The sequence below is a fragment of the Bos mutus genome, chromosome 28, assembly GCF_027580195.1.
Source record: "Bos mutus isolate GX-2022 chromosome 28, NWIPB_WYAK_1.1, whole genome shotgun sequence".
NCBI classification, from domain to species: domain Eukaryota; kingdom Metazoa; phylum Chordata; class Mammalia; order Artiodactyla; family Bovidae; genus Bos; species Bos mutus.
Genome location: NC_091644.1, coordinates 11,965,675 through 11,987,899, shown reverse-complemented (window position 1 = coordinate 11,987,899; position 22,225 = coordinate 11,965,675). Strand labels below are relative to the sequence as shown.

Genomic DNA, 22,225 nt, shown 5'->3' with positions numbered 1-22,225 from the left:
TTTAGGCTAGGTGTCGCCTGGGCCTGTTGTACTATTTTTATCTAGCGATCTTTCTTCACTAACATCTTAGAGTTAGATTCCTGCTTCCTGCTGTCTTTTTCTTGCCTTACAAACTTATTTTGGTGAAACATATCTTCCAATAGCCTCTTGAGTACATGAAAACAATTTTTTTCTGATCATTTAACAGCATTTCAATCGCAGGAAATGTCTTTTTTTTTTTTAATTTCAAACTTGATTGATAGTTTGGTTGGATATAAAATTTTAAGTTGTGGGTAATTTTCCTGCAGACTTTTGAAACCATTGCTGAAGGGTCTTCTCACTTTCGGTGCTTCTGTTGAGACTGTTCAAGCCATTCTAATTTCTGACCTGATCCTCCGTTCCTTTGGAGAGATCTCTTTGTTTTCTGTGTTCTGAATCATAATGATTTGTCTTGATATGGGTTGTCTATTTTCATTCATTGCATCAGGTACTCAATGGGCCCTTTTAATCTGGAAATGCATGTCCTTCAGTTTTGGGAAAAAAAGTTTACAAATATTTATTTGTTTATTTATTTTTGTCTGTGTTGGGTTTTAGTTGGGGCGCACGGAATCTTTCGTTGTGCTTCTCAGGTTAGCTGCTCTGTGGTGCATGGGATCTTAGTTCCCTGGCCAGGGACTGAACCCACATCTCCTGCACTGGAAGGTGGATTCTTAATCACTGGATCACTAGGGAAGTCCCTGGAAAATTTTCTTCAAGGATTTCTTTGATCATTTCCTCCACTCCATTTTCTCTGTTGTAGTTTTTGCTAGAACTTTGCTTTCTCATTTACAAAACAGCAAGAGTAATAGCAAGCTCAGAGGATCACTGTAAGCATTAACAGTCATAGCACTGAATAGGTTCAGCAGGGTGCTGCATACATGGCAAAACTAAAGAAAACAGTGACCACTGGTCACTATTTTTATGGATATGATGGTTTGTACACTGTTAAGTACTTGGTGGGCATCACCTTTTCAACAGCCCAGCATCTAAATCCCCCCTTTCTCCATTGAGTGAGGGCCTCCATTGACTCCCATTCCCCAGGACAGAAATGACCACCCCTCACTACCTGTGTCCCCTGGTCCCTGCTGGCATCACAACCAACCACATGCTCCTGTAAAGAGAACGGAGAGCCTTATTTTGGCAGCAGGGACTAAGACAGCACCAAGCCCACTGGCACAGTGCCTCCGGTCCCTACCAGATCCAGCTGGTTCTCTGTCACCATTCACCCTTGGGTTTTGCCCATTTTCTCATTGTGGGTTTCCAGTCTTCACAATGATTCTCTAAGCTGCCTGATATGTTTCCAAAGACAAAACAAAACTCTTCCACGTCATTGGCAGGATTTGGTTTCTGTTTCTTGTTACCAGGAACTCTGGTTAGTAAACCTGATGCCAAAGGCAAAGGAAGTTATCGAAACTAGGGCAATGATGTTTGAAACACCAATGGGACTAGGAAAAAAGTGCTCCCACCTGCTCTCCTGGATAATCTTGTGTCATTAAGAACAGCAGCTTGTGAAAAATGAAAACAAATGGTCAATAAAAAGTTGAGTCTTGGGAGAAGACAAAGAAATCCCAGTTAAAATAGATATAATTTTCTACTGTTCTATTAGCAAATGCACCTGTACGTGTGTGTGTGTGTGTGTAATTAAAGTATAATCGCTGGTGTGGGCAAAGCATCTCACCCACGTCACAGAGTGCTCAGCCTGCCAGTCCCAAGGGAGTCTAAACAAGTGTTGTGACCTCAGCAGTGTGGAAACAGTTTAAAGATCACTTCCCACTGCCTTGAGCAGTTTTGCTATAGGACAAGGTGGTGAACAGTAATTATTGCCTCATGCATGGATTTGTTGGGAAGTACGACTTCTCTGTACTTTCAAAAAACTTGTGATAAAATATACATAACATAAATTTACCATTTTTAAGGGTATAGTTCAGTGGCATTCAGTACATTCTCTTTGTTGAACAGTCTATCTCCACAACTTTTTCATCTTGCAAAACTGAAACTGCATCCTTTAGACAATAACTCCGCATTCCCGCCTCTCCTCAAGCCCTGACAACCACATCTGCTGTCTCTGAATTTGACTGCTCTCGGAGAAGGCAATGGCACCCCACTCCAGTACTTTTGCCTAGAAAATCCCATGGACGGAGGAGCCTGGTAGGCTGCAGTCCATGGGGTTGCGAAGAGTCGGACACGACTGAGCAACTTCACTTTCACTTTTCACTTGCATGCATTGGAGAAGGAAATGGCAACCCACTCCAGTGTTCTTGCCTGGAGAATCCCAGGGATGGGGGAACCTGGTGGGCTGCAGTCTATGGGGTCACACAGAGTCGGACACGACTGAAGCGACTTAGCAGCAGCAGCAGCAGCAGGTACATCCTGTAAGTGAAAATCATACAATATTGTCTTATTGCGACTGACTCTTCACTTAGTATAATCTTCTCAATGTTCACCTCCATTGTAGAATATGTCAAAATTTCCTTCCTTTTTTCTTTCTTTTTTTTCTTCCCATTTTATTGGTTTAATTGACATACAGCACTGTTTAAGTTCAAGGTGGACAGAATAATGATTTGACTTGAAATGATGAAATGATTACCTCTATAAATTTAGTAAATGTCCTTTATCTCATACGGATACAAAATTAAAGAAATAGTTTTTGCCTTGTGATGAGAACTCAGGATTTACTAATAACTTTCATATATAGCATACAGCAGTGTTGATTAGAGTTATGTTGTACATTACATCCGTAATACTTATTTATCTGATAACTAGAAGTTTGTATCTTTTGACCACCAAGTCCCTCCCCTCCTACCTTCTGCCTACGATAACCACAAATCTGATCTCGTTCTGTATGAGTTTGTTTGTTTTTGAATATAATTGACCTACAACATGATTCCAGATTTCTATACATTTCAAAATGATCACCATGATAAGTCTAATTGTCCTCTGTCGCCATACAAAGTGATAACATTGTTATTGACTGTATTTTCTACTCTGTATACTTCATACTGCATGACTCATGTATTTTGTAACTAGAAATTTATGTCTCTTCATTTTCCTCACCTGTTTCTCTCCTGTATCCCTTCTCCTCTGGCAGCCACCTATTGGTTCTCTGTATCTGTGATTCCATTCCTGTTTGGTTACACTTGTTCATTTGTTTCTGTTTTTAGAGTCCATTTATATGTGAAATCATACAGGATTTGTCTTGCTTTTTATTTTTGACTGTGTTGAAATCATATAATATTTGTCTTTCTCTCTTTTTGTTTGTTTACTCCTGGCTGTGCTGGGTCTTTGTTGCTGCGTGCGGGCTTTCTCTAGCTGCAGTGAGCGGGGAATACTCTCTGTTGTGGAGCACGGGCTAGAGGGGCACAGGCTTCAGTAGCTGGGACTCAGCCTCTGGAGCGCAGGCTCAGTAGTGGTGGCACTGAGCCCAGCTGCCCTGCAGCATGTGGGATCTTCCCGGCCTGGGACTGAACCTGTGTCCCTTGCATTTGCAGGTGGATTCTTAACCACTGGACCACCAGGGAAGTCCAGTATTTGTCTTTCTTTGACTTATTTTACTTAGCATAATACCCTCTAGGTTCTTCCATGTTCTTGAAAATGGCAAGATTTCATTCTTTTTAGAGATGAGTAGTATTGCATTGTATAGATACACCACATCTTTATCCATTCATCCATCAGTGGGCACTTGGGTTCCTTCCACTTAGCTAATGGGAATAAAGCTGCTGTGAATGTGATCATACAAATCGTACAGATATCTGTTCATTCATAGCCTGGGTGTTAATTCAGGTCATCTTCCTTTGAGGCAAATAAAATCAGCTTGAGGTATGCCTACAGTCCCCGTCCCTAAAAGAAAAAACGGAAGCCTTCCTTGATGTCGTCACAGTAGCTGGAGCCCCCTCCTGCCTTCCAGGGACCACAGTGACACAGTTTCTGCAGCGCCAGGTGCGGTCCTAGGTACTCCACCACTCTTCCCCTTTTAAGCCTGACAACAGCCCCAGGAGGTGGGCCAGGACCATTGGTGACCCATTTGGGTCTTTTCAGAAAGTAGGATGAGATGCTCATTCCTCCTGGCAGATCCATAACTCGGCAAGCAGAGCAGGGTCTGGATGGGAGTGTCCCCTTGCGCCTTTGGCACAGCCCCCCTGTGCAAGCCACAGCCAGTTATATATATACAACATGATAATATATGAGGGCCCTTCGGCGGGCTCAGCGGGTAACTGGGTAACCGGGTTTATGGCTGAAGAAAGTGAAGCATGGAGCTGAAGGAGTTTGCCTGAGGTCATAGGAGCCAAGGCAAGCTCAGAGCAGAATGAAGCCTGCTTTATTTTATTTTTAAAATGTTGAGGTCTGCTTTAAAAAATTGTAGACCTTATTTAGATATGATGAGGCCAGCAGATCAGGAGATGATTGTCATTGAGAAGACAGTATGTGTACAGCATGTTGACTATTCTTAATATTGCACTGCGTATTTAAGAATTGTTAAGAGGGAATTCCCTGGTGGTCCAGTGGTTAGGACTCCATGCTTCTTCCACTTCTGCGGGCCCAGAGTCCCATCCCTGGTCAAGGAATTAAGATCTCACAAGTCATGGGTTTCAGCAAAAAAAAAAAAATAAAAGTTACCAAGAAAATAGACCTTAAAAATCCTCATCACAAGAAAAAAAGGTTTTTTTTGTTATTCTTTATGGTGACACGCATTAACTAGACTTACTGTGGTGATCATTTTGCACTCATAGTCATCTGTTGGTATTTTCTCTGGATTGGCTCCAGGACCTCTGAGAATATCTGGGTCAAGTCCCTTATATAAGATGGTGTAGTATTTGCATATAACCTATGCACATCCTCCCATATACTTTAAATCATCTCCAGATTATTTATAATATCTAATTCAGTGTAAACATCATGTAAATAGTTATAAATACAATGTAAATAATTGTTGGTTCAACAAATTCAAGTTCTGCTTTTTGGAGCTTTCTAGAATTGTGTGTGTGTGTGTATGTTTGAATACTTTTGTCCATGGTTGGTTGAATCCATGGATGCTGAACCCTTAGATATGGAGGGCAGTCTATATGCAAATACTGAATCATTATGTTATACAACTGAAATTAATATAATGTTATGTGTCAGTTCAACCTCACTTTAGAACAAGGAAAGAAAGAAAAGATAGTATTTTACTCACCATGCAGGGTCACACCAGCAAGCACTGGGATCAGTCAGGAGGCAGAAAGGGAGACAGAACAGGAGCAAGAGCCCTTACTGTGGTCTCTGCAGGAGCACAGGTGAGACCAGAAAGCAGGCATAGGACTGACTAGTTTGAAAAATTTCAGTGGGCTCTGGGGCATGGGGCCCTCTACTTGTCTGATTCTGGGCCCTGGGCTGATTAGGGCAGGGAAATAGCTGCCTAGTCTGAGAGAGCTTTGTAAGGACTTGATGAAGAGAATGCTTGGGGTATGGGCTCTGAATTGACTGGTTTGCATGTAAAAGGCGTGCTCACTGGAGAGCCCTTGACTACCTGTGCAAACTGGCTAGTTCTGGGAGGCACAGTCTCTCCAGGGTCAGCAAGGCCCTAAGATGTCAAAGAATCAGAATCGGAAGAGATGCTTCATACAAGGCCCATGCTCAGGTTCTTAATCACTTTGCTTTCCTCCTTAATACTGTCTCTGGTCGATGGCTTTCAAACTTTTACTTTTCTTTCTTTTTGGCAGTGGAACTCTTTCTCCAAATGAGATCTTGAGGCTGCCCAGTTTACTAAAGAATGCTGCTCTGATGCTAACAGATGATAACTAGATTTACTGTGATCATTTCATGATACATAATATATAAAATATTGAATCACTAGGTTCTACACCTGAAATGAATACATTGTAAGTCAAATATATATATTTCGATTAAAGAAAAAAAGAACGCTGCTGTGGCTGGGGGCAGGGGGTGGGGGTCACAATCGGAAACCCTCAGTAGTTGGCACCTTCTCATTTTGGAAAAAGCCTTAGAGGCCCTGCTGGACACCCTTATAGAGAACAGAATGAGTGGGAGGCGGCTGCCTGGAGGTAGGTCTTAGAGGGGCTGCTAAGGCTGTGTAGCCTTGAGGGAGTACGTTCCCTCTCACTCTCTATTCCTTTTTGTTTGTTTGTCTTTGGCTGCACCACATGGCTTATGAGATCTTAGTTTCCTGACCAGGTCCTTGGCAGTGAGAGCTCAGAATCCCAACAACTGGATCTCCGGGGAATTCCCTCACTCTTTTAAAAATAGCTTTATTGAGATATCATTCACACACCATACAATTTACCCATTTAAAGTAAACAATTTAGTGGCTTTTAGAAGGCAGTGCCAATGGTAAAGAATCCACCTGCCCATGCAGGAGCTGTAAGAGACAAGGATTCGATCCCTGGGTCAAGAAGGTCCCTTGGAGGAAAGCATGGCAACCCACTCCAGTATTCTTGCCGTGATAATCCCATGGACAGAGCAGCCTGGTGGGCGACAGTTCATAGGGTTACAAAGAGTCAGACATGACTGAAGCAACTGAGCATGCACGCAGAATATTCAGAGCTGTGCATCAGTCACCACAATCGATTTTAGAACATTTACGCCCAAAAGAAACCTCATACTCATTAACAGTCACCATCGAATCTTCCTATCCACCCAGCCCCAGGCAACTACTGATCTACTTTCTGTCTTTATAGATTTCCCTATTCTAAACATTTATTGGTCACGTGTGGTCCTTTGTCAGAGGCTTCTTTCATGAAGTAGAGTGTTTTTGAGGATCATTCCCATTGTAGCATGTGTCAGTACTTCATTCATTTTTGTGGCTGAATATATCAGCTATGGATAATGCTGCTGTGAGCATTCGTGTACAAGCTTTTGTGTTAAAATATTTTTGCATTCTCTTGGGGACATACCTAGGAGTGGCATTGCTGCATCATGTGGTAAACCTGTGTTTAACCTTTTGTGCAACTACCAGACTGTTTTCCCAAAGTAGCTTATTATAGACTAAGTGTTTGCCTGCCCCTCTCACTTTAATTCATAGGTGAAGCCTTAACCTCCAATGTGATGGCATGAGAAGGTAAGGTTTTGGGGACATAATTAGGTTTAGATGAGGTCATGAGGTGGAGGCCACATGATGGGATTAGTGTCCTTTTAAGAAGAATAGACACCAGAGCTTTCTCTCTCCATCCTGGATCCAGCAAGAAACTAGCTATCTGCACATCAGCAAGATGACCCTCATGAGGAACCAAGCAGGCTAGGACCTACTTGATCTAGGACTTCAATTCAGTTGCTCAGTCGTGTCTAACTCTGCAACCCCATGGACTGCAGCAAGCCAGGCTTCCCTGTCCATCACCAACTCCCGGAGGTTGCTCAAACTCATGTCCATCACGTTGGTGATGCCATCTAACCATCTCATCCTCTGTTGTCCCCTTCTCCTCTTGCCTTCAATCTTTCCCAGCATCTGGATCTTTTCCAGTGAGTCAGTTCTCCATATCAGGTGGCCAAAATATTGGAGTTTCAGCTTCAGCATCAGTCCTTCCAGTGAATATTCAGGACTGATTTCCTTTAGGATTGACTGGTTTGATCTCCTTGCAGTTCAGGGACTCTCAAGAGTCTTCTCCAACACCACAGTTCAAAAGCATCAATTCTGGGATGTTCCTGGTGGTTAAGTAGTTAAGACTCTGTGCTTCCCCTGCAGGAGGCATGGGTTCCATTCCTGGTCGGGGAACTAAGATCCCACATACCATGCTGTGTGGCCAATAAATAAATAATGTAACATTAACAAATAAAAATATATAAATAAAAATTTTTTTAAAAGCATCAATTCTTTGGTGCTCAGCTTTCTTTATGGTCCAAATCTCACATACATACATACATGACTACTGTAAAAACCATAGTTTTGACTAGACGGACCTTAGTCGGCAAAGTGATGTCTCTGCTTTTTAATATGCTGTCTAGATTGGTCATAACTTTCCTTCCAAGGAGCAAGCGTCTTTTAATTTCATGGCTGCAGTCACCATCTGCAGTGATTTTGGAGCCCAAAAAATAAAGTCTGTCACTGTCCAAAACTGAGAGATGACTGTCCGTAGCTTAAGCCACACAGTCTGTGGGGTTTTGCTGTAGCAGCTCAGACACAGCTGACCCATTTTACAGCTCTGTGTGAAGTTTCTGATTTCCCCACCAGCAGTGCATGAATGTCTCAGCTTCGCAGACACTTGTTGCCATTTTAGATTGTAGCCATCTTAATGGGTGTGTGGAGGGATCAGGAGTTTCCCTGGTGGCTTAGCTGTCATCCTGTCCAAAGTGCCAAGCTATTTTATAGGTGAGGAAATTGAGCTCCAGGGGCCAAGGTTACCTAAAGTGCTCAGTGTGGCATTGGCAGATCAGAGAATCCAGACTCGCTGAGGGGTGCTGGAGAACCCTGGGTTTGATTCCCACTCATCTGTGTGGCTGTGGGCCTTTCTGAACCACCATTTCCCCATCTGTGTAACAGACATAATACCTACCTTATGGCGCTGCTTTGAGGATGTAAAACATCTAACGTAGTAAATGCTTTGTAAATAACTTTAATAATTTTGGAATATTTAATACCTACATACCTCTGATAAAAGAAATTCAAATAGTATACAAAGGAACATACGGTGAAAAATCTCTCTCCTCTACCCCCTTCTGGAGGGCCACCAATTTTACTAGTTTCCTGTCTTTTCCTTCAGATATATTCTGTGCACACAACAGAAGTTATTTATCACATGGCCCCTAGACTTGGTGGAGATCATTAACTTGCCTGCCTTTTTAAGCTGGTCTTTCCCACTCTGCCCCTTCACCCCCTCCGCCTGCCAGCACACAGAACCGTGGGGCTCCCTTCTTTGTCCAGCTCCCCCTTCCCAAGCCCCATCCACCTGGTAATGATTTCCTAGAGAGTCTCCCAGGGGTCTCCATGGGGACGTTTCCTGCTCCAATCTCCATGGCAACTCTCCAGGTTGCCATGGTGACACTTAAGTGATTATTTGGAGACCCTTAAATAAATCACCCACGGTGGTATATGCTAGAAGCATTTGGCTCTGGCTCTTATGTTTGGGGCCAGGGTTGGGGCCCGAGCCTGCAGGCAGAGATGGGAGGAGGGGAGGCGGCAGTGGTCGGGGCCCCTCACCCTTGGTTCTAGCCCTGCGAGGGCCTCTCTGGGCAAAGGTGGAATTGAGCCTTTGGGAAGCAGTGCGAGGACAAGCAGCAGTCAGGCTCCTGCAGTCCTTGATCAGATCCAGCAGCCAGCAGGAGACCCTCGATGGGGCTGGGGCTCAGGACTGGGGGTGGCTAGCTGTGAGGAAGCTGGAAAGTGATGGGGCAGGGATTCAAATCCATGCCTGCTGGGCTCCAAGGCCCTCACTCCTAGATTCCAGCTGCTGAGAGGGGGTTCCAGGCGGAATCCGCTCCTTCACTCGAGATAATATTTTTAAAGCCTTTAGTACCTGCCAGGTACAGTGCTAAGCACTGAGGTTACAGCAGTGAGTAAAACAAATACCTGTCCCTCTGGAACTTAAATTCTGCTGGGGGAGATAAAAGAATGAACTCAGTAGGCTAAAGGGTGGTTTCAGTGCAGTATTAGGGAAGGGGGCTCAGGAGTGCCAGGATAAGCAGTGGCATACGCTGCCACAAGGGCCAGGACCCCTGGAACTCAGCTTTTGGGACAGTGGTCTTGGGACCATTCCCCCAAGGGACGAGAGTGAGGCATGAGAACTGGTTGAGACTGGAGGCTCCATCAGCAGTGACGGGCTCCTTTCAGTGTTCTGGCAGCATGGCTAATGGTTTAGTCTTCCAGCTTCCTGGGTGCCTCGTAAGAAGCATTGTAGCAGACGGGCATGGCTGAGGGTTTAATCTGTACAGACTGGGAAACTGAGACCCAAAGCAGGAGGCGGTGTGCCTAAGGCAGTGCTGCTGATGGTAGGCAGAGTGAGGGCGACAGTTTGGATCTTGGAAAGTCCAGGACTGTTTCTGCTGGACCCATGGATTTATCGGCAAATCTGCAAATGTGTGCCTACACTGAGCACTGTGTCACAAAAGGCTGAAGATGCTGCTTGTCTTGAGCACCTGGGAGACCGCTGGAGTCGATCCAGGAAGTCTGGTTTTGCTTACTTCTGTCAAGCTCTGGTGTATGTGACGGCCTGTGCTCTGGTGGTGGTGCAGAGGAAGGGCATGGCGGGGTGATTCTTCCAACTCCTGGCTTCCCCTGGATGCGATCCCTCCTCCAAGGAATGCAGAAGTTTGGAAGCACAGGGCCGAGTGCACAGTGTATACAAAGTGTGTGCTCTGTGCCAGCGAGCTTCCTGAGGCAGCAAGAACGGGGCTTTCAGCGCTAGGCTCTGGCTTCCTTGAGTACAGGTTATCCACCTTTAAATAGGTCTTGGGTTTGGGGCCAGGTTCAGAGGCAACAGAAAATTATTTGGGTCCAGTTTAAGCCTTGCGAGATGTTCACTGAAAGTTCCCTGGACAGTGAATGGAGGAGCTGAGTGGGCAGCTTCAGGATGGACAGGAGACTGTGGGCATTCTTGGGGGCCCAGCCTCGGCTCACTCCCAGGTCAGATCTCCAGCAGACCATGGGACTGGTCTCCTGCCAGCAGCTCTCCAGGGACCAGTTCCCTCCTTCCATAAGCCCTCCTGCCTGGAGGACCCTTCCCCTTGCTCTGCTCATCCTTCAGGCATCAGCTCGGGCCCTGCTCACAGAGGCTGCTCCTTCCTTCTCACTGCAGCTGTCTCCTTGATTTTTAGTGCCATTTGTAATTGTCCGTTTGTTTACTGCCTCTTTTAGACTATGCTTTTCTTTCTTTTTAAAAAAATTTTGGCTGTGTGGCTTGTGAGATCTTAGTTCCCCGACCAGGGTTTGAACCTGGCTCCTCAGCAGTGAAAGTGGAGAGTCCTAACCACTGGATCCCCCCACCCCCAGGGAATTCCCCAGACTGTTTTTTGGACTGAATATAGTATATCCTAGCCACATCTGGCTGCTGAGAACCTGAAACTTGTTGTACTCTTAAAACATACACTGGATTTTGAAAACTTAGTATATGGAGTGTAAAATATCTCATCCATGATTTTTATATTGGTCACATATTGGTATATTGTAGATATGTTGAATTAACTAAAATAGATTACTAAAATTAAGTTCACCATTTAAAAGAAATGTGGATACTAGAAAATGGGAACATATGTTGTTTGTATTATATTTCTATGGATAGTGCTGTGACTACATTAATTTGCTAAAAAGAGGGGTCATGGAAATTCTGTTCACCACTCAGTACCTGGCACTGGGGTTGGGACATAGTAGGTGAGCAATGAACAGTGTTATTTATGGAATGAATGTTTGACAGCTGCATTTTCCATTAAGTCCAGAAACATTTTGAACATCTTGCTAAGGGAAGGAGATCTAATTTAAATGTCAGGTTAGTAAACAACAACAAAAACTCAGGCATGAAATCTGCAAGAAAGGGAAAAGAAAGGGGAGAGTGAAGGGCTTAGGGGTCAGGGAGGAGGTGCTCTTAGTCCCTCTGAAGAGGAAGAGGTCCCATGGTTGTACGCATCCTAGAAATATTCCAGTTCCAAGAGGCTTAGGGGAATTTTCTGAACTTTATCAAGCAAAAAACCCCCCCAAACAAACAAAAACCCGCAACGCATCCTTATACTTTGCAGGCAGACATGGTCATAGCCCACTTCTGTACCTCCCCGTGCTGTTTGCTAACAGAAGCCCCTACATGGCCACCCAGACACAGACGGCATCCTCCAGCCTCCTTTGGAACTGTGTTTGGCTAATTCTGGCTGAGGGGATGTAAACAGAAATGCCAAGTTAACTTTTGGGAACTCTCCTTAAAGCAAAGTGCTATGCCTCCTTCTCCGTTTCTTCTGGCTGTAATGCCTGGAGCTCAAGCAGCCGCCTTGGACCATGAGGAATGAGGGCTGGGCCACATGCTAGGGTGGAAGGGGAGGTTGGGAGAAGCCTGGTTCTCCCACAGCTTTGTGAAACTACGGTATTAATCCTGCAATACAATCTATGGTCTTTTTAAATAAAAACAACCTTAGGTATTTAAGGCTGTGTTAACTTAGATTTTTTGTTAACTTATGCTGATAACAATGTCCTGCTCCCTGAATATTTGGTGCCTACTTGCTTTATGTTTATATAACTGGAAATGACCACTCTACTATGTTCAGGGCAGAACACTCAGCACTTTCCAGAGCAAAGTTTGGTCCAAGATGATTTGATTTCTTTACTATCAGACTTAAAAAAAAAGCAGGGGTGGGGGGGTGGGGGTGGGGTGGGCAATACCTTCAGAAGGTACATTAGAAAGGTACACCGGACAGAGTGGGAAGTAAAGTGGTCAAGATTACCAATTTCTTATTGGTAATATTTTCTGCTGATGATTTTTCAGTGGCAACCTCTCTCTTCAAGAGTGGGACGTGTGTGCATGCTAAGTCACTTTAGTTGTGTCTGACTCTTTGTGACCCTATGGACTGGAGCCCGCCAGGCTCCTCTGTCCATCGGATTCTCCAGGCAAGAATACTAGAGTGGGTGGCCATGCCCTCCTCCAGGGGATCTTCACAACCCAGGGATTGAACCTGCATCTCCTGCACTACAGGCGGATTCTTTACTGCTGTGCCACCAGGGAAGCCTAAAGAGAGGAACACCCTGTTATATAACACATCTATATAAATAAGCGTATTAATGTCTACATCTCTCTGTAAAGAGCCTCTGAGTTCTCTGGTATTACTACCCACATTTACTTTCTGGCCTACATGAAAACGTTCAAGCTCTGATCCACATGACTGCTAAGTGCCAGTCCCCTTCCTGAGGCTTCTTTGTCCCTGGTGTGAAATACTTCCTGGGATCTACTGACTGAGCAGAGTGAGGCAGGGTTTATATCCAGGAGGCCCAATTTCCAAAGCCACACACAGCTCCATCCGAGTGAATTAAAGAGTCAAAGGATTGGGTTTTCCTTGTGAATTCACAGAGCATGTTTTTCAGTCAAAATAGTGATAGTCATCATAACTGCAATGTACTTAATGAGCATATACTCTGTGCCAAGCTGTACTAAGACCTTATATGCATAATCATGTTGAAACTCACAATGGCCCTATGATGTAGATACCAATAAATGGCATTTCTATCTTATAAATGAGTAGAGGCAGAGAGGCTAGGTCTTTAGCTCAAGGTCACCAGATAAAAAGGGGAAACTGGGATTTGAATTCTGACAGCCTGATCACAGAACGCAGGCTCTTAACCATAAGATGACCCCGGGCAGATGGTAAACCCCATGCGTGCAGGGACTTCCTCCGAGGGCCCAGCACACCACCTGGGCCAGAACAAAAGCATAACACTGCTTGTTAACACTGCTTATTAACACTGCATGTTGACGGTGGGGAAAGGATGGAGCATCCCTCCCCACTGACCATGGGCAGGTGTCCTCTGCCCAGGGCACATCCTCCAGAACCCAAGTCCAAGGGAAGGAGGCCAGTGAGGCATGGAGGGCCCTGTAGGGAGGGGCTGGAACCTGGGGGCTGTGCTGGCTCAGAGGGACCTTTCTCTTTGCTCTGGTGAGGCCTCATGTGCTGAGTCTGCCCACAGGAGCCAGGCCCTCAATTCTGAAGCCTCAACCCTAGACTGTGTTGGACACGTTTTTGTCGCCCCACCCACTTCTGCCAAAGAATTGTTTCTAGATGCATTAGTATCTGATTTACCTGTTTGGTTTACTGTTGTACTTTCAGTACCTAGAACAGGACTTTGGACATAGCAGGTCTTTACTAATTGAATGAATGAAGTCAAGCTAGATACCTGATCCTGGCCAGGCAGCACCTCCAGAAGATGGGTGTGGGGGATGCTGCCCCACAATTCACTGGATTTGAAGTAGCCACATGGGGTGGGAGGGGGCTGGATGCTTACTGCTGACCTTTAGAGGTGGGCCTGCAGCAGGAACATTCATCATTTTAGGAGTTGAAGCCCACCTGTAACCCAACTACCCTGTTTCACAACCCTCTGGGCTGAACTGCCACACTTTTTTGTATAGCACGTTTCCTTCTTTTGAGTTTTGGTAGAAAAATAAGAGTTCTGCCAAGAGACAACAAAACTTTAAGAAAAAATCACCACCACATTGTGTCAGATTGAATCATTCATTCATCAGTGTGAACACACGTGGACAGAAGCTGGAGTAGACACACAGCTCTGCATTTAGCTCTCATCCGACAGACACTGAAACACTCCAGAATGTCTCTCCCGCCCCCAAAGTGCTGAACAAAGTGGGGCGGGGCTGTAACTGAGCCAGTCACTATTTCGATCCCTGTGTACAAAGGATGGGAAAAGGGTCAAGGACTGGACAGATCACCAGTCAGAAATACGTGTCTAATGGATGAGGCAGAATTTAAACATTTTACTTCTTCCAAATAGGCCAGAATAACATCCTAACCTTCTGTTCAGCTCGGTCTTCAGTATACACTGCTAATTGAGTGTTTGAGTTGTGTTTGCACAAAGCCCAAGGCCAGGGTAGATGATCAGATTAGGGGGAATTTTAACTCCCACCCCTAGGATGTGCAGTGGGGAGGCCGGAGTAGGGTTTACCAGTCAACACCGCCTATGGTGGCAGGGCTGGTGGCGAGGGTACCTCACTGTCACTGGGGGTGTGCCCCTTCCCAGAACCACGTGCTGGTCTGAATCCAACCCAGAACCTGTATCCACTGCAGCCACGTCTCACCCAGGGAGTCAGAGTGCTTGCCAGAGACCGGGCCAGGCTCCCAGAGGTGCCCACTTTGTCACGCACAGCAGAAAACTGTGGCCACGGTCTCTCCAGCTTCTGTGTCACAGAGCAAGATGGGCACTGTGGTCCCTTCCATCACCCAATTCCACCCTCCCTGGCCCTCACGTGTAGTCCAGCAGTCCTGGATCTGATCAGGCCCAGAAGTTACTTCTCAGGTTTTAGGAAGCCAGTCTTGTGGCTCCTGGCAGGTTGGGTGAGAGAAGCACAGTCCATGGTGAGGCTGCATGGGGCAAACCTGCATAAGCATTATTAATGGGCTCAACCATTTGTCTTAAACTAGGCCAGATCAGTTCAAAGATACAGGGGGAGCTGAATGTGAAAAATGGTATTTTTTTCCGTATCAACGGTACCCTAAGTGTGTAGGTTAACCTCATAGGTGTGGGGCCAAACTAAGTTTACACTCAGTCGTGTCCAACTCTCTGTGACCCTATAGGCTGTAGCCTGTCAGGCTCCTCTGTCCATGGGATTCTCCAGGCAAGAATACTGGAGTGGGCTGCCATGACCTCCAGGGTATCTTCCTGACCCAGGGATCAAACCCACGTCTCTTGTGTCTCCTGCATTGACAGGCAGATTCTTTACCACTGTGCCACCTGAGAAGCCCAGACTCACTTTGGTAGAATTGAAACCTGAGCATTGACAAAAAATAACTCAGGTCAAGAATTCCTAACTTATGTCAGTATGGGGAAAAAAAGCCCTCGTTCCAAACACGCACCCGAGAACCTAGGGCTTTGCAGAGTACCTTAGCAGCATTAACTCAGAAGGTGGGAAATCAACTAGGGAATGACCAAAGAATGTACTTCTATAAAATACTGCTTGAATTCTTTGGGCCTCCCCTTCTTCTTTTACCACACCCTCTTTAATCATCCAAACCATCTTCTCACTCAAAACCAGATGCTCGTCTCTTCGGTCTGCACTGTTGTGTCTTCCAGTAGCTTAACAGCGAGATGCACCAGCTATCGTTTCAGAGGTTGATCTTCTTCCCAAGAGCAGGGAGCCAGAAACAGGGTCACAGCTCCACTTTTCATATCATCTCACTTCTGACCAAGCAGTCTAGGTTTTCCAAGGCCCCCCAGGGAGGGAAGGAAAAGCCAGAGTGAGAAGCTTGGCTCCGGGCAGGGAAGGGAAGGACAGGCTCCAGGGAACATTCTTGGAGGAGAGCTGTGGCCACCAGTTCTTTCCCTGTGGCTCCAGCCCCATCCCAAGGAGCAAATTCGGCACAAAGAACCACCGTTTCTGTGAGCAAACCCCTGTGCTCTAGGAGACCAGCTGTGTACGTTTCTTTCTGGTGTTTCACAAAACCCCCTGTAAGCCTTGAAAACCCTACCAGCGATGGAAGGCGCGGTCACTAGCAGAGGCCCAAGCAGGCAGCAGAACACGGGCTTCCTGGGACGCCCTGCCGGGTCCTTCCTACCGCCTCACGTGTGTTATCATCACAGATGTCCTCTGAGAAACCTGCTGCAGCCACCTGGGGGACGTCAACTCCAGCGGGCGCCCACCCCCGTGCAGGCCCCACCCTTCCTGTCTGGGTGGCCGCTTCACCCCTGAGAGCCGGCGCCTGCCTGCGCCCAGAGGGCCCTCTCACGCCAGGCCCGGGGCACTCACGAGGCCTCCGGCTCTGCAGCTGCCTGTGTGCTCCCCGGCTGCGGGAGGCGAGCACACGTGTGGATTCCTCAGGAGGAGTGCGGATGCCCCCAGGCAGGGCAGGGCCCTGCCCCTCCTCATCTCCATGTACACCGGGAGTCCCCACCTCAGCCAGCTCTAAACTCTGGAGAGGCTTCTACAGGCCACAAAGAATGAGTTTGACTCATGTGCCCCCATGGGCATCGGAAATATACACAAAGAGGGTGGCATGGGAGTCTGCAAAAGGTGTTTCAGAGCAGCTTGGCCTCATGACAGTTTCAACACAGTTTCAAATCCTAGATAGCCCCATTTGCTTAACTAGTTTTTCCAAGGATGCTTCAAAGCTGGCTCTCTTGGTTTCCACAGCTTCTTGGTTTCAAAAGGAAAACTAAAATAACAATAAAAACTCCAAATTCTTCAGTGAGCAAATAAATACTACGAACAATATTTACATTAGTATGTCACATTGGGAGATTCCAGCATGACCAGGGAACGGAAGAACTGAGAATGTGCCCTGGCTTTGGGGCTTAGCACTGGCTCCTGGTCAGGCTGGGACTCCTGTGAGCGAATGGAGGGACAGGGGAGGTGGAAATGAGCAGAGATGCTTGGCTGGGGCCTCCTTACAAGTCCAGGGAGGTGGAGTAGGCAGGAGGTGCAGAGCTGTCCCCAGATTAAGCAGGTTTCAAACCGACAGAAAAATCCCGGTTTACCCCACCAAGCACTGTGCTATGGCTGGGGTCATGGGATGAGCAGCTCCCAGCACTCAGGGAACCTTCTCCAACAGCCAGCATGGTAGGGGCAGCAGGGCCTCGGTCCTGGGGAGCACAAAGCTCAGGAGTTGGCTGCTGGCCTCCAGCCTTTTCCAGGTGACAAGGAGCCAAGGTCAGGAACAGCCCCCTCTTCCTTGGACTAGGTGACAAGGGGGATGTGGAATTCGTTTGTGTCGAAGATAAGGGGCCTCCTGGGAGGGCTGGGGTCCCTGTTGGCCTTGTGGAGCAGCTTGAAGAGTCCAGTTCCAATGTTCATGGGGATCCCCATGATGATGCATTCAGACACCCCTGAAACCAACCAGAAAGGAGGTGAGAGAGCGTCTCTACACTTGGGGAAGTCTTCAAACAGGACAGAAAGACTACTGACTTGGAGTCCCAGCCCCCACGTGTTGGACCTGGGCTGCTCACTTTACTCCTCTTCTATGGATGCTGAAGGCATGGCCTGGTGCTCCTGGGCAGGCGGGGGGAGTTCCTGCATCTGGTTGAAGGGAAGTGCTTGCTCACAGCCCCGCTGCTGCCTCAGCAGCCTTTCTGCCCAAGCTAAAGGCATCATGTGGCCTCACCTTTGAGCACTAAACTCAAACAGCAAGGATACACTGAATGATGCTCAGGAAACCCCAAGTTTGCCACCCAGCATGTCCTTAGCTTAGGGCCCAGGGAACAAGCAAATGGGACCGCAGCGAGCAGATGCCAATCCCCATGGAAACAGCAGCACAGATTTGTTCTGTGCCCAGGGGTCAGGGGTGGGCCAGGGGTTAACACCACCCCAACCTCGGAGTCCACAGCTTGAATCAGAAACACTGAGAAGGCAGGGTCCCTCATGGGAGTGACAGGAGTCAGGCGACAGTGTAGATCCTTTCTCCAAGCTCCCTTTCAGCTTTCTAAGATCTAAATGTTGGGCTCTGCATGAGGCTTCTGGTTCTATAGTAAGCAAGTGTGTATCTGCTGTGTTCTGGGCTTTGTGCTATCAGGGGCCAGAGAGGCAATCAAACTAAAACCCAACATAGAGTGAGGGCTGACACTAAGTTACAACATGCAGAGGACCAGGGGACTTTAAAGCTGGGGCAGGGCAACCATGCCAGGCCCCTAAAGGTGGAGCGGGGTGCTGGGTCTCAGGCCTGCAAGCAGGCTTGCTCTCACTTTTGGCTGGGCCTTGCCCTTCTCCTGCCCCCATCTCTGCCTGCTTTTCTTTCCTTTCACCCTTCGTTATAGTAAAGAACTGCCTAATTTCTCTTTCCCTCTATTTGCAACCTGTCACCCTAATCTTAGAAGCAAAAAGTAGGCACACACTGCCTGGTCCCATCTGCCCATCATCTCGGGTGCTGAGTCCACACAAGGAGGTGAGAAGGGAAACGGCCACTAGGAAGCGGAGCTCTGGCGGCAGTGCTTGGGGCCAGGCGCGGCGTCACTGTCTGAACCCCAAACTCCCACCTCAGGCCACAGGGTCTTGCTGTGGCACGAGAAAGGCTGGAGTAAAGTGGGCACTCTGGGGCGCAGGGAGCAGAACTTGGCTGTGACAGCCACCCCTCTCCCCTAGGCCCGCCAGACCTGCTCTGTGTGGGGAGGGCAGGCCAGCACAGGGCGAGACTCTGATAACGAGTTAGTGCCCTTGGTCTTCTCCCCGTGAAAGGGCTGATATCCATGCCTCAGCAACGTGCTGAGATGGCACACAAGGCACCCGGCGGAAGCGTGCCAGCTGCCTCGTTCAGGGAGTTGGGACAGCGGGAGCGCCTGGGGCAGGACCAGAGTGGCTGACTCTCATTCTGGAGGCTAGAAAATTCCTACCTGCCCAGGGGTGACCTCTTCTCTGTCCTGACTGAGCAGGGTTCTAAAGGATGTGGGGGACACGCAGGCTGCCGCAATCAGGCTTTGGAGATAAAAGATCGGTTAGCTCTAATTCTGTGAGCTGCGACTTGACTCTTAAAACAAGGCAAAGCTCTCCCTGCTCAGTTTCTCTTGAGAAGCCCTGGCCATGGTCTAAACTGTAAAAAACAAAACAAAACAAAAAACCAACAAAACCCCACAAAGGCCTCTGGTGAGGCTGCTGCAAGCACCAAACCTACCACACACAGAGTCCTTCTGCCCAAAGTAGGCAGCGTCAAAGAGGTGGTCGGCCGTCTTCTCAAACGAGGCCAGCATCAGCACGCTCTCCTTCATCTTGGCCAGGCCAAACCTGGTGATGCCCAGGACTTCACCCTGTGTCAAGGGAGAGAGCCAGAGTGGGATCTCCTGCCAGGTCCAGAACGCAGCCCCTGCCCCCCTCAACAGAAGAAGCAAAAAGCAGCCAGGCTGCTGTTCAAGTCACAATCCAGGTTTGCGAAGGACCCTAACGACCATCTGTCCCACCCGTGTCCCTCTGGGGTCACTGGCGCTGACAGCACAGATCCTGGCACTCACGGCCAGGGGCCACTGGAACAAAGAACCGAGAACTGGGAAGTAAAGAGTGGATATGCGTGTATGTGTAGCCGATTCACTCTGCTGCACAACAGAAACTGACACAACGCCGTAAAGCAACTACACACCAATGAAAACGAACCGAACAAAAGCTGAAAAGTGGGGAATTTTCTGCTGGTCCAGTGATTCGGACCCTGCACTCTCACTGCTGAGGGTCCGGGTTCAAATCCTGGTCGGGGAACTAAACTGCACCCCTCCCCCCTAAAAGAAAAAAAAATAACTTTTGAAGATGTTTCTTATGACTCAAAGAAATAAAAACCCAAATAATTTAAAAACCTCAAAGTAGGGAAACAAGTATATTTAGGTACTTTCATTCAAAGGAATACTGAACCATCATTAAAAAAGTATCTTTATAAAACTACATAGCAATGTGGAAAACACTTACAATGTTCAATAAAAATGACATGCTCACTTTTACTGTTTACCTGTAGTAATCTAATATATGCGTATAGAACAAAAATGGAAAGGAAGACTTTAAAATGACTGTCTTTACTACGGGGTGGTAGGAAATGGGTCACTTCTCCCACCCAGCTTCTGAATTTGCTGCAGTACAAGTGTGTCTGTGGAGGCATCATGCCTTATGGCATGATGATAGAGGAAAGATTTTTGGTACAAGAGACAAAAACAAAAACCAACCAACCAACCAAACTCAGTCCCCAGTCAGATTTTCACCTAGAAATGGCTATAGGAGTATGAGAAATGGGTTCGGCAGGACATAAACCTCAGTCTGTCATGGAATCCTTAGGCTTCTGGCAATGGCTAATTTTCTTTTAGGATAGAAACCATGCCCTGCCTCCTGCCATGTGGTTGCAATTTTCACACTGGAATTTTACCAGCACGCCCAGCTGGACCACTGTACTCTGGTTCCGGGGTAATAGTGGTCATCACAGCCAGGCACTGTATATGTCCTCCAAGCCTGGTGCTCCTGAGACTGGGTTTGCGATAGCAGCCACGAGGCCCCACGCACCTTGTAGGTCATGAGGTCGGAGAGCAGCATGACGTGCCGCCGGTCGATGCTCATGCCGTGGTTGACCATTGTATACTGGATCTCGTTGATGATAGTTGTCCGGGCAGCTTCGATGCCCAGGGTTTTCTCCACCTGCGGAGGGCAGAGATGAATGGAGGCAGCCACTTCCAGGGCTCCTCAGCTTCCCCTCACATCCTCCTCTGCCCTGCAGGTTCCCAGCACCCTGTGTCCCTCCACAGAGATGGAGTGTGGGGTAGTCTTCGGTGCAGACCCAGAGTGAACGGCAGGGTCAGAGGAACGTGCTGGGCCAACTGCAGGAGCCCCGGCTGTGAGCGGTACCTCGTACGTGTTGTTGGAGGTGGTCCGGGTGCCCTTCACGCCGTGGGTGGCCATGACGGCCCGCAGGTTATCCCCCTCCACCAGGAGCTTGTACTTCTCCTTCCCGCTCTGCTCATCAATGTGGATGACAGCTCGGGACACCTCCGGGATGCCCTGCACCACCACCTGAACATAGAGACACAGAGGGCTCCAGACCCCGCAGTGCGAACGGCCCCGCCCACCTAGCAGCCTGGGAAACCAGTGGCTGCGAGAACTGGGGGTGTCACAGCCTGTTTGTGGTCTTGATCACCCCATCTCGGAGGTGACTGTCAGGAACGCGCCAAAGCGGGGAGTGCCTGTGTGCTGCCTGAGCCGCTGCGGGGTGGGGAGGTGGGAAAGCAGAAGCGCAGGGGGTCGTGCCCTCTTCCACCACCAGTTTTAGGAGAGAAGAGAAAAGCTGAACAGGCAGAATGGTAAAGCAGGGTGAAGAAGGCAACCTAAGCCTGCCTGACTCCTCGGGGATGTGGCAAAGAAACGAAGGAACCGGGCGCCACCCGCAGTCTCAGCAGCCCTTCCGCGCCCCGATGCCTGGCTCTGCAGCTTAGAGACAAACGTGCTCCCTCCTGTCATGCATCTTCAGGAGTGAGGCCTGACAGCTGGGGAGGCGACCTGAGACTCACCTTGGGGAGATCCTCTTTCAGGAACTGCAGCACGTAGTACATGGAGCTCTTGCTGTTCTCTCGGGGGGTGACGCACACCACTGCCTCGCCGTGCACGGCCACGTCGCCGGGCTTCACGCGCAGCTTGGACATGCAGATGGAGTACCTCACTGTCTCAGCGTTCACCTGTGAGGGGTCACATGCCCAGGTTACTGGCGGGATTTGGAGGCTGCAGTTTCTGTGTTTCTTGGCCTTTCAGCATCCTGCCCCTCTAAGGAGCCTTTTTAATTATCCCCGCCCACCCCCCACCCCCCAGTCTCTCTCCTCATCATGTCTTTTTTGGTACTTTGGTATTTTAATACCAGAGATATATGTATATGTATGTACTGTATATACTGTATATACACCTCTGCTTATTCACTAAAAAAGTAGATCCACCCGCCCCTCCTAAATCCATTTTGCCACGGTTACCCGTTTATAAATGCCAGTAAGAAGCCAGGTCAACCCACGTATCCTGAGCCAGCCATTGCTGCGCTGGGGGCCCACAGGTGGGTAAGACACAGCTGGCACTATGGTCCTTCCAACTGCTGGCATGCTGGGTCACAGCAAATGGGCACCGTGGTCTGCACACCACCTCCACTAATTTCCTGTGTGTCT

General features: G+C 48.0%; 1 protein-coding gene across 2 annotated transcripts in view; it reads right to left on the bottom strand.

Annotated features, from left to right (window-relative positions):
- Nucleotides 1–14,526: 14,526 nt before the first annotated feature.
- Nucleotides 14,527–22,225, bottom strand: part of POLR3A (RNA polymerase III subunit A) — a 49,020-nt gene continuing 41,321 nt past the window's right edge. For both annotated transcript variants that reach the window (XM_070364895.1, XM_070364896.1), the window contains 5 exons: nt 21,590–21,754; nt 20,931–21,095; nt 20,592–20,723; nt 19,234–19,366; nt 14,527–17,458 (listed from right to left, as the gene is read on the bottom strand). In XM_070364895.1, coding sequence (XP_070220996.1) covers nt 17,310–17,458; nt 19,234–19,366; nt 20,592–20,723; nt 20,931–21,095; nt 21,590–21,754 — 744 coding nt within the window. In that variant the 3' untranslated portion in view covers nt 14,527–17,309. The remainder of the gene's footprint in view (nt 17,459–19,233; nt 19,367–20,591; nt 20,724–20,930; nt 21,096–21,589; nt 21,755–22,225) is intronic.